A 13,204-nucleotide genomic window follows, 5' to 3' on the forward strand; every position below is an offset into this window, starting at 1 on the left:
ATCTTAAGCTTCATCCAAATCCATTCAGTAGTTTCAGAGAAGAAAATGCTTGAAGAAATTAACGACGACGAAGACGAAGGATGCCAAGTGATAGCAATAGCTCACATGACCTATGGCAAGGTGAGCTAAAAAATCAATTTGTAAAGCCAGTTCCAACAGTTGGAATGTGTTTTAATATAAAAAGTGTTATGATACGAAGACTGACTTAACATTGTATGACAGTTAAGCACTCAATATAAGTGGATTAATATCACTGTTACAATCATTAACAATTTTCTTCCTTGGTGGGGTCAAAGTTGTATATTGTTTCTTTTGCTGCTGTTTTTTTTAATTATTATGATAATTTTATAGAATGCAGAAAAACACAAAGTTATTCTGAGAATAATGAAAAGGTGGAAAAGAATTATTATAATTAATACAATATCTTAATTAAACACCAAAGTTTTTGTACTTTAAGTTCTTCAATCTAAGTACACAACTGTCACACTCATGACTTTGTATTTTTGCCTATTGAGAATTCTGTTTTATTCCTTCTAATTTTCTTCTAGTGCATAAAACGTTTTAAACATTTCCTTTTTTTTCAAAGTTGAATGTTGTTTTTTTTTTTTATATATAATCTCCTTTTCACTTCAAAAGAAAAAAGTTCCAACCATTACCCAGGAAAGCTTGAAATGATTTTTTTTTCTGACTGAACAAGATGACATGTACGTCAAATCATTTAACTTATGTTTCAGAAATCATTGTCGTTTAATATTGAATAAAGATATGATTTGGGTACTGGTTCCTTTATTTGACAAAATCGTTAATAGTATATGTATATTGCTGTAAACAGAGACATATAATACACATATTTAAGTCTATGCTGTAAATAACAAAAAAAAAAATCCTTCATTTTTATTTCATTTAGCAATGATTATACATGAGTAAAAAGGACTGTAACAAAAATTAACAAAAGAACAGTTATAAACATAAGTATATATATGAGAATAACAATAAATATCAGACACAAGTTAGTAATGTGTACTGTTTAAACTGAAAAGATCAGAATAGATTAACAGGAAAAATTGTCCCTATCGTAACTAATACCCCCACCACCTATCTGTACATTTAGGAGACCAATGTTGACATACCATTCATATTGGACACAATTTACTGCTGTTTCTAAAACACACAACTCCAAATAGCAATCAGTGCTATATTTTGTTGACAACACAATAACAGAATATGACTAGTTCCTGACAGTACACACACCACATTATGAGTTTCATAACAATCCTGCAAGTCCTAAAAGGGGAGTTGTGGACGACACATCAGACCAAGTTTTGCTGAAAAATTTCTAAGTTCAAATGGTCATCATTTCTGCAATTTTTGTTCAAACATAAGTTCCTGACAACATGCATATCTCCATATAGTAATATAACAACCCATTCAGTTTCATAACAATCCTGCAAATTGTTGAGGGGGAGTTGGGGACGAGGCATCAGACCAAGATTTGCTGAAAAATGCCTTAGCTCTAACAACCGTCATTTCAACAATTTTTGTATAAACATAAATTTCTGACAGTATGCACATATCCATGAGTTATATAACACCCCACAAAGTCTCATAACAATGTTCCAAGCTGCTTAGAAAGGACAGACAGACAGACAGGGTGAAGCCAATATACCCCTGAGCTTCATTTGCAGGAGTTAAAAGATTCATTTCACTTTTCACACAAAGATAAAATCTTTTCTCAAGTTCCAAAAGAATACTAACAATAAAATAGTTTTGTTAAGAGTTTGAATTTGTTTTTCAATAAGAGATGTTCAATGTAGCTTAACCTAGTATTGTCACTTTATCAGATATTTGAATAAAAACTGTAACCATAAAACATTTGGTCATAGAAGCTTAATAAATGTAACAGATGACAATTTTTCATTTCTTGATTACAATAACATAGCAGTCTTGAAACAACTTTGATGTAAGGGAGATAACCTAAGAAACAATAAGAAACCCATAGCACCAATTATGTTTGAAAGTAAACTAAACATATATGAATAAGAAATTTGATGTATTAAAGAAGCATTTTTTGTCAAAGAAATATTTTACAGAGGACAAACATCTTATCATAGTATCAGTTAATGCCAAGTAACATACTTACATCAATACACAGAAAGAACCGATTCATAATAACATCACTAAGAGGTTATTTTTATTTCAATTTGGTCTGCATGAATGTAGTTTAAAAAACATAAGAAAGGTTTTTACAATACAATTTCTTCATCTATCTCTCATTAACTAAACTGTTCTATGGGACTAAAATCAAAGGAAATAAATAACAAAAAAATAAAAAGTTCGAATCTATTCACAACTAATCATACAAATCATTTGTAGTATATTTCTTCTTAAATTTTAGGAATTATTAGAACAACTATTACACTGCTAATCATCCTTGGAATGTACATTAGGTGGAGTAAAGGCATATACAGAAAAATAAAATAAATGCTTCTGTGAACAAAACTAATAGAATATAACAATTATAACAAAAAAAATAAAACAAAATAAATGAATGTACACCTTTAAACAAAACTTTATCTACAAAAATAATGGATTTCTCAAATATACATGATTTAATAAAGGCTTTAAGCCTATTTCACAATTAAAACCTAAAATATTACAATTTTATATTAAAATAATTCATACTAATTGCACATAATCATAAATAACTGACAATTTCATACATTCAGCAACCTTTCATCCATAAAAAAATTTCTTCTCACTTTACCACTTCAATATTCATTTTTCATGTGCTTCAAGTTACACATACTTCACAATAACACAGAGGTTTTCATCGAACTTTAAGCTCTTGACCTCACACATGAACTTTGACCTAAATCTACCTTAAACATTATGACATAAATCATTCAGAATATATCATACTTAATGTCATAATAATACAAGTGTGCCATTAACAAACTTTAAATCCTTTCTATATATATATGTGTGTGTATTAAAAACCCTTATAACAGTTAAACATTACTAAAACATGAAGAACCACACTGTTTAATTTTTATTGTGTACCTTCTGATTTTCAGTTATTTCTAAATACAATCTTTCTTTTTTTCAAAACAAAGATACAAAAGTGCACTCTAACTTGTATATAATTCCCAGTTACCAGAATATAACAGCATCAACATACCACTAAACATTAATAGAAACATGCATTTGTACATGTTGTACAATATGTCAAAACACTGTACAGTGCAGTTGTGAATCTCAGAAAATAAAATCAGCTTAAACTCAGGTGTAGTGCAATATCTAAATAAAGATTTCACTGAATGTAAGTAAGAGGTGAGTTTTTGTACAAATACATTCAAAAGAACAGTTTGTATAGAGTGGATAATTTCAAAAATGATCCCGTAATGATTTATGTTCTTGCAAAATAGATAAGGTGCCCTAAAAACATGACTTAGGCCTTACTTTTATCAGACATTTCTTGACTGTACAAGAAAATATATTGCTAAAGCCATTCTATCTCCAAATACCCTGCATGTAGAAAAGCATGAATTATGCCAATAATTGCACAAAAAGTAAAAATAAAGAAATTTTTTTATACTTGGATTTCAATACAGTCAACACAAAATGTTGGATATTGCAACTAAGCAAACAAATACACATGTAAAATAACGTAATTATATCAGATCAAACAAGTCTGTTGGAATATATAGACCTACAAACAGCAAATTCAACCATATCCATATAAGGATAGACAAAACTTGACAGATTGTACAAGATTTTGAACATCTCAGGTGTTGATAGGGCAGGTTTCAATGTACAGAGATTATCATCTTAAAAAATATTATAGAGAACACAATCAGTAAAACTTTTCCTAAGATTAAGAAAAAAATTTGCATAGAAATGATCAAAGACAGCCATGCTATAACTACATTCAAATTCTGTAAAGAGTAATGCAGGAAGTAAGTACATTTTTACGCAAGTCTTATTTTTTTTTATTAATTGCATCAATATTTAACAGAAATGTATTAGATTATTAATGTTCCTTAAAACCTTCTCTACCAACAACAATGGAACACAACACTGTTCACATGTTTGAAAACCTACTACTTAACTATATGACATTTATATAAGTTATTAATGGATTTATAGTAAATCATAATTTAAATCGGTTCACGTTATTTAAAAATGCAGCTATCTCTAATGAGATTTTTAATTAAAAAGTACAATTATTAATGTATTCTATGAATTCAATTTAAAGAGTTATTTTTCAAAATATGTTTACACAATGTAATTCTCAATATCTAAAATAAAAAAGACATCAAAACAGTCCCAAACTTCAAACTGTTTACTTTTTGCTCCAGCTTCTGCCACTTACAATTAATCATTAGTACATTCAACAAGCAATAAACTCTACAATATGCAGTATGGAAGCACATAATTTCTAAGAGTATTATCATGTTATTGTCCTTATTGTACAATAACACTCAATTTATCAAAAATTGTCATTTAAGAGCAATGAGATACAAAGAACTGAAAGGAAAAATTATAACAAAACTCATTTATCAGTTATATTCCATGTTTTGATTACAGTAAAAATTATGAGCACCAACCAACATACTGTGAAAGTACTATTGTTCATGGGGTACCAATTTTTGTGGTTTTGATGGATAGGCCAAACCACAAAATTTGGGGTCCAATGAAAAGGAGATTTCAACTGATGAGTATACTGAAAACCTCAAAACCATGAATTTACAAACCCATGAACTTGAATTTCTTCCCGAATCCACGAAAATTGGTATCCATGAATTAAAGTACTGCCACGGTGATACAATATTTTCTTTAGATACATGAAACAAGACAAATATAATATGACATCAACAAATATCCTCACATTTACACTATATAACAGACATTACTGAGATCTCATTATTTACTGATACATTATGATGTTTTAAGTAAGGTACAGTGTATCTGTCACAAGACATATTATAACAGCCAAAAAAAAAGTACCAGCCATTTTTCTAACAACAAAATAGGTTGAAGCAAAGAGTCTTTATTTCAATTCTTTCCATGAACTAGAAATCTTAAAAAACAACAACAACATTGTTTTCTTCAATTTATCCCTCACACTTCTTAAACAAGATCAGTCAAAATAGTTCACTTGAAAACAAACAGCTGTCATATATATTTTCAATGTTTTCCTTCAGATCACAGAAATCACGGGCTATTGGTGTAATTTTTCTGCTTTCCCCAGGCCTATGGTGTCTTTTCCACTTATTTCTAAAAAATTCCCCTCTATTCCAAAATTAAGTGAAAACACTGATTTTAGTACAGTTAACTTGGTATACATTTTTTCTTCATACTTTTTCAAAATCCTTCTTTATTTTGAGTATTCCTTAAATCATCATCAGGACATATGGTTACTAAATTCATTTACACTACTTAGAAAGTTGACAAATATAAAGGATTTATAACTCTTTGCCAGATTCTTAGTTGGACCTGTACAATACATTAATCCTTCTGTCTGTTTATAGTCTTTACGTTCTACCCTAGTTCTATACCAAGCAACTGTAATCTATTTCAAATTTCAATTAAAATTGTTTAGTTTATCTGATATAAATGTTATTATGACAATACATAATATCACAATCGTCTTTACTATCTATAGTTCTCTTTCCTCACAGGTAAACAGCTCTGATTTATTATCATAAATTAAATAACAACAGTAGTAAGAAGTCCCTAAAAGGACCCTAGCAGCACAGATGCGTCTTTCATTTATCATCTTTATCTTCAATAAAGATGACTGAATTTTTAAGTGGAACAAACAATAAATTGGTAGTCAAGTTTGACAAGAAATATTTGAATAAAAATAAACTGATTTAGGATTACAAGAAGTAATCTGTAATAGAATAGATATATTAAAACGAATGACATGTAACTTCCTGCAAAAATACATGTAGTTGCGTAGATCAATTTAGAAACTGTTATTAAAAGACAAAAGCAATGCACCATCATCTCATTGGCCATATTTCCCAAGACTTGGCAGACATTTGATTGGCCTAAATGAATGGCATATTTGACATTTTTCCCTATATGTTCTGACAGATCAATGAAAGTTTGTCTGACATGGCCTTTAGTCAGACAAATTTTGCAATGACTTTTTCCTCAAATTAATACTTTCTTTTTTAAAAATATACTATCTTTATACATATTTGAAAAGCACATTCATATATAAAAGATCCTGAGTCAAGCTTCTTAAAAAGATGTCCACTTGAGTATACCTTTAACTGAGCCATTACTTGTACAACAATTTGAACTTTTGATTTTGTTTATCAATGCCATCTTATTAATATTTTTTTTATAAATCTATACTTAGCATCAACAGTATTTCAGGTTTGCCATACCATGAACTGTTCCAATTAAATTACATTGACCTAAACTTATCAGGCTTATACCATAGTCACATTTTATCGGTATATGTGCAATACTTTTCAGTCCAAATAAAACAGTTCACATTTAACCTAAATATCACGACATTAAAAACAGGAACATATATAATGTTCATAAAAACTTCAGAACAAGACAAGATGTGGTTACATTATATCTTACATTACTGCATTACACATGATCCTGTATAGTTGGGACAACAAATACATCTCTCATTCAATGGCCGTGGGGGTATCAGATCCAGGTCTTCATCATCAGGTTCTAAATCTAAGTTGTAGCCATCTTTTATCAACTGTTGTGCTATTTCTTTTGTAGCAGCCTTAGCAAACATAGGAGATTCAAAATCATCATCTTCACTACAACAGAAATATTAACTCAACTTTCAATATCTATCAATGAAAAACAACACAAGAACAACTTATGTTTACTTCCATGTTGTTGACTTACAATTGAATATATGACAGTTGTATTTCTTCCTCAATATTTGTAAAAAAATAGCCAAATTTTCAATGATGAAAACCTATCATATCCACCACATTGTGGCCACAAATTCAAAATAGATGAAATGATTTGAATTTTCATGTGAACATAAGAAGGCATGGAGATGTACCATAAGTCTCAAAAGAAAAGATTATTGAAGGTAAGTATTTTTGTGGGTTTTGTAAATAATGAAAATGTGGTGATAAATGTTAACAATTTCTATTAAAAAAATAACAGTTATCTAGTGTCAAATAAAAAGCTATGAAGAATGATATCACATTATAAATCCTCCAATCTTATAAGTAAATTATTCTTATAACACTGTTTAAAATATATTTAAAAAAAGCTGTATGGTTATAAAAACATATAAGAGAAATATTCATAAGACAATATAGGAATGCCTCAAAAGAAATATATGATAACAAAGGGTATTTAGTTCTTAAACTATCTTCTAAACAATAAACAAACCTGTCATCTTATATAATAAACAATAAACAAATCTGTCATCTGACATAATAAACAATAAACAAACCTGTCATCTGACATAATAGCAACCAGTGGTTGATTGTCCTGGAGGTCAGCTGCTATATCCTGCTTACTAGGTACATTTAATCTGAAAATAAAATGTTCACATCAGAATAAATATACATGTATATACACTTCAGTTGTTGATACAAGTCTGTGATAAAACAATTTCCTACTAACTGAAAACTTTATTGAAATAGGTCATATCCTGACAAAGCTGGTAAGTACTGCAGAGAATTCACATTTGACACACCTAGCATGTTTTCCATTAACTGGTACAACCTAATTTAATTTTCTCTAATTCTACTTTTGGTTCGTCTGGTATGTTGTCTGAGACCAAGAATAGAACAGAAATCTGTGGTTCATGTGGAAATGAACCATATCATAGAAAGCACCCTTGGTGTTCCTGGAAAACATTCTGTCTGTAACATGCCCTAACATAAACATTGCATGCTCATACTCACCTATTTCTTGACATAAAATATTTCTTTGGTTGTTGATTCACAACTTTATTTTTACTGGCAGCCTTTTCTTTATGTTTATCTACAACAATTAATTAACATATTCAGTTACTGTTAACTACTATATTTAGTGGATACTTATTTTACAGAAAATCAATATGATTTCTCTTCTATTTATTGTTATGACTAAAATTTTGTGTAACATGTACATGTATTGCATTACAATTGATGGTGATTGATTTTTGCAATATTTTTAACTTGCTCTAACAATGATCTACAATTTTTTCAAAACTTAAGGTTTCCACATGGAAAATGAATATTAACTCTCCAACACATTAACCTAGCTTTCTAAACTTAATCTTTTCAAAACTTAAAGTTTTCTACCTGCCAAAGGGAAACTGGAGCTTAATAAACAACTTAATCTCACTAAAATTACACATGCCCTGGAGGATGGGAAAGTGGAAACCTAGAACATCGGCTAATAAAATTACTTATATGAGTACATCACTGCCAACTTATTGCCAAGTGAATATATTTTTTGGTATCATTTTTTGCGACTTTAAAAAATTACAAACATTGTAAAGTACATGTATTAATAATCAATTTCACAAATACTATTTTTCGCACTTTCCTGTCCACTTGGAAATAGCAAAATTATTACACCAAAATCCATGAATAAGCTTATAAATATTTTGTAATGTTAAAGCAAGTTTCTAACTTACTTATCTTTTTCTGTAAATCAAGTGCCCTTTTCTGAGACTGTATACCATTAGACTGACTTGCTGAATTTCTTATCTGACAAAAGAACAGTATAATTATGTTTTATACCATAGAGTTGTCATTCACTCCACTACTTAAACAATTTCAGTGCCAATATTATTAAAACATCAATATGAAAGGCAACAGCAATTGATACAAAATGAATAAACAAAGACTAAGTTCTAATATAAATGTACATGTAAGTAATCTACATTTGTTACTGAATTACAGTTTAACAAATGACACTTGAATATCTGAGAGTCTGATTACCAGTAAGTTCAAGGCTACAAGGAACCTGAATCGCTAACCTGGTTAAAGTTTTGCCTTTCAAGAGCAATAACTCTGATACAGAGTTGTCCAACAATTTTGACTCAAGAAGACTTTGGTAGGAATTATCATAAGGATCATTTCATCAATTCAAAGTTTCATTTTATCTATTATAGTTTTCAAGATACTGGCTGAAAACAGCAATAAACATAATTTTTGCCCTTCTATGGCAATAACTCTTAACAAGGAGTCGTCTAAAAACTTTGATTCCCAGAAACATTTGTAGGCCTTATCATAAGGATCATTTCAGCAACTGAAAGTTTCATTCTATCTATCATATTTTCAAGATGATGGCTGAACTGTAAAGAAAAACTTAATTTTTCACCTTTCAAGGGCAATAACTCTTACATGGAGTTGTCAGACAACTTTGATCCCTTAGAAACTTTTGTGGGCCTCACAATAAGGCTTCTTTCAGCAACTGAAAGAATTTGGCTAAACTAAACAGTTTTGGAGATATAGGAAAACAATTCTGATTGACCAATTTGTTCTATTTTTAGTAGCAGCAACCATGTTTTTTCCACAGATCAAAAATCCCTACAAAAGTTCTATGAAAAATACCCTAAAGAATATTCATACCAAGTTTGGTTCCAATTGGATAAGTGGTGTCATAGGAGAAGATTTTTGAAAGCAATAACATTAAAAATAGGGAAAAAACCATTGAAAAAAGGCAATAACTCCAAAATGGCTACATAGATTAAAACCAAAATTTTAATGCAGATAAATATCATACTGCTGAACACATTAATCTCATATCAGAATTTGGCTGAACCGAACAGTTTTGGAGATATATGGGAAAACTACTGTCTGACCTCTATGTTCTTTTTTTTCAGTAAAGGCAGCCATGTTTTTTGACAGATCAAAAAATCCCTCATCTATTACATGCATATGCAGGATACCCCAAGAAACATTCATATCAAGTTTGGTTCCAATAGATCAAGTAGTGTCAGAGGGGAGAATTTTGAAAAATTGTGAATGATGATGGACACAAGTGATTGCAACAGCTCACATGGCCTTTGGCCAGGTGAGCAAAAAATCAGACAATGAATATAAACTCAGATACAAAATGTAAATGTAGATTGTCTTAGTCAACAGTGATGATTCCTGCCTTTTCCAAATGGGTCCCTTTAACATCAAATTTGGAATTTTTTAATGCGGAAAAACTTTGCATTAGAATCTTGGTTGTAAAGGAACATGGCTTCCAAGTATAGAAGATATTTTGTTTCAGTTCTTTTGGTAAGTAAAATTCGTTTGTCACTTCTCCTGAGCACTTCCAAATCAAAGGTTTCTTCCTTATTTATAAGTTGGTTAATATATACTGTATGCTTTTTTCACAAAAAATCTTTGTATATTTATTTTATTTTTTTTAATAAACAATTATTGTATGAAAATCATTGCTTCATATTCAGGAGTTTGACAAAATTAGTAGTTCATTTCCAGGGAATGCATGACATCCCTGTTATCTCACAAAACCATCACTACAAATCCTTTTATCTTTCTACAATGAAGTTCATCATCACCTAAACGGGACGGGGAATCTTCTTTTATGAGCTTCAGCACTCAATTTACAATTCTGTTTCACCAGTTAATTACTATAACCTTTCAGTCAATATCTGCAAGAAATATTTCAGTAGAAAACAAGTTTCATCTATGAAGTTGTTTGGCAATCTGCCATGATGAGATCATTATGCCTTGAAACATATTCACTTCGTCAGGTCTGCTTTTTTATGCCATCAAAGAATAATATTTGCAAGACTTGGAAAGAATAAACAAATGATAACTTTTGTGATCAACTGCAATAAAATTGAAGTTATCTATTACTGTTCTATTCTATTCTAAACTATTTGTCTCCGCTCAAAATGATCTAATTGAGGTCACCAGACCTTGTCCACGTTGTTTTATCATTGCAGAGGTATTACAGTAGGGTTGCACACACCTGATCGTTGTTAGTTTAATTATCGTTAATAAATTAATAAAAGCATAAAATTTGCTGAGTTGAAGATCTGTTATCTAAAACGCTTTAGTGACAATAGACTAGATAATACATGCAGTTGACAATTGGGTTATTTCTGGAAATAGTGACTTTTATATTTTTGTCCACAGCTTTTTATTTTGATCGATACATCCAATTTTTGAGACCCATGAACGGCCTTAAGAGTAGAATCATCCCTGCTGAGTCAGAATGTGAAATTTAATGAGGCAGCCTTAGAGTAGAATCATCCCTGCTGAGTCAGAATGTGAACTCTAAGCATCTTTGTATGAAAGTATTGGAATAAAGCAATTAAGTCACAATTTTAAATATGGTGGAGACAGAATGGAGGAAAATAATTACTCCCCTGTTAAAACTCTACAGTAGGTTGATGAGAGAAGAAAGTTGTCAAGACCAACCAATCTATAAATTCTTTCTTCATGAATAACGACAATGCTCGGTAATAAAGGTTTCATGTTTTATGATAATAAAGATTTATACTCCCACCAATTGTTTTTTGTATGTACATGTATTGTCAACAAGGAAGTTCATTACAATTTCAAAAATAGATCGTATATTTATATTTGCCCAAGCCCATTTTCTATGTATGTTTTGAAAAGGGGAAATTCATTTCTAAAAAAAATTTTGTTAAATTTTTCTTTTAAAATTTTTTAGAGACTCGAATTGTCGCAATTGCCATGATTTTTGATTTTATAACTTTTGACTCATTTTAACAATGGCAAATGTGATCAGAACAGATATCTTGGATAGTTAGGAAAGTTTATAAATAAAGGTTTTCAAAATAAATAATTCTTTTTATTTTTTTTTGAGTTCTGGATCCTTACTGTGGGAGATCTCCTGCAATTTGAAAATGAATTGCAGGAGAATTCATGTGATGACATTTTCAACAAATATTTTGTAAATGTATATATCAACTGTATATACAAGTCAGTATATATCTGTATGAAGGGGTTTAATATTTTATTCAGTTTTTACCAAAAAAATACAAAACGAAAAAGGAATCTCAGAAGCAAAGCCTGGTTAGGTAAGAAATTTCTCTGAATAAAAAAGAAATTTCTATCTGGAATCATCTTGTACCAGTCCTGGGAAATAATATTATACAAAAACGGTAAGTTCAGGGCCTATTCTAGACATTGATGAATTTTATGCTCATTTCTCCCTTTAAATTAGGCCCTGAGGACAATTACAAAACAGTGTTTCACCTGTAATTTTGGGATTCTATGGATATATGCTTTGTCATAAAAAGAATAAAAGCGGTAAGACCATGAAGGGCCTTAAGAAACAGCCAGAATTGAATTAAATGGCAAACCTACAATGTAACTATCCATTTGAAATCGTAAACTATGCAGGGTATCCTTATTGTTCATGAAAAGTCAAGAGAGCATCCAAGCATAAATCTGCTGTTCAAACCATTAAATTATCCAAGCACAAACAATATATAAGACCAATGGTACATGTATAGGTCTAAACAACAACAATAGTGTAAGATAAAAGTGAAAATAAAATCACGGGAGGTCTTGCAGCAGACATCCACAGAAACAGAGGTTTTATGTCTCCCGTTGGGAAGACTGACTAATTGAAGAAGAAAGGTCTGTTTTGCAGGAGTCACAAGCAGAAATTGTGAGGTTTAACATGTATGCCTTTAATGAATCCCGATTTAAAATTCCTGCTACAGCAGAGTTACTCTTAGCACAAATATTACAGAAAGTCACCAGCTGATTGCTGTGGGAATCAAACCTGGGACCTCTAGCTCTATAGGCTATAGTCTGTGCTATAAGTAGTTAAAGTACAACATTACTCATTAGCAGACTGAGCTAACGAGTTAAACTGCCTAGGCAAGAGGGACAAGCATAAATACTTCAAGTGAGATGATTAGAATTAATCAATTCTTGCAAAGCACAGTTCGACAGTGCAATTTTAATGTAAGGAAAAATATATTTAATCTACATGTACATGTATTCACGACAATGACACTGTCAACAAGCTCAACTAAGATAGAAATAATTTCCAGTAAAAGTAATAACCAAAGATTGCTCAGTGTCATTAAGATGTGTTGGTTTTTGGTCGCTATCAAATCCGCTGTCTTCCATACTATCCATTCTAAAACTACGCTTTACTAAGAGAAGAAAGGCCCATTTTCTTCCTAAATATGTTCAGACAGCTCAGCGTGAAGTGTTGACATCTTTTTCTTCAACCGGAAGTCTCAGAAAAAACGCGAATC

At 30.5% G+C, this 13,204-nt stretch overlaps 1 protein-coding gene across 1 annotated transcript; it reads right to left on the reverse strand.

The window, feature by feature from the left end:
* Nucleotides 1-882: 882 nt before the first annotated feature.
* Nucleotides 883-13,197, reverse strand: LOC148622443 (protein FAM219A-like). Its single transcript, XM_088572350.1, has 5 exons — nucleotides 13,008-13,197; nucleotides 8,633-8,705; nucleotides 7,914-7,992; nucleotides 7,457-7,537; nucleotides 883-6,800 (listed from the first exon to the last, which is right to left on the reverse strand). The coding sequence occupies exons 1-5, from the start codon at nucleotides 13,080-13,082 to the stop codon at nucleotides 6,608-6,610; spliced, it is 501 nt and encodes a 166-aa protein (XP_088428476.1). The 5' UTR covers nucleotides 13,083-13,197; the 3' UTR covers nucleotides 883-6,607.
* Nucleotides 13,198-13,204: the final 7 nt, after the last annotated feature.

This window comes from Perna viridis, chromosome 3 (assembly GCF_037379345.1).
Source record: "Perna viridis isolate PV_CMFRI_1.1 ecotype Kerala chromosome 3, ASM3737934v1, whole genome shotgun sequence".
In the NCBI taxonomy this organism is placed as follows: domain Eukaryota; kingdom Metazoa; phylum Mollusca; class Bivalvia; order Mytilida; family Mytilidae; genus Perna; species Perna viridis.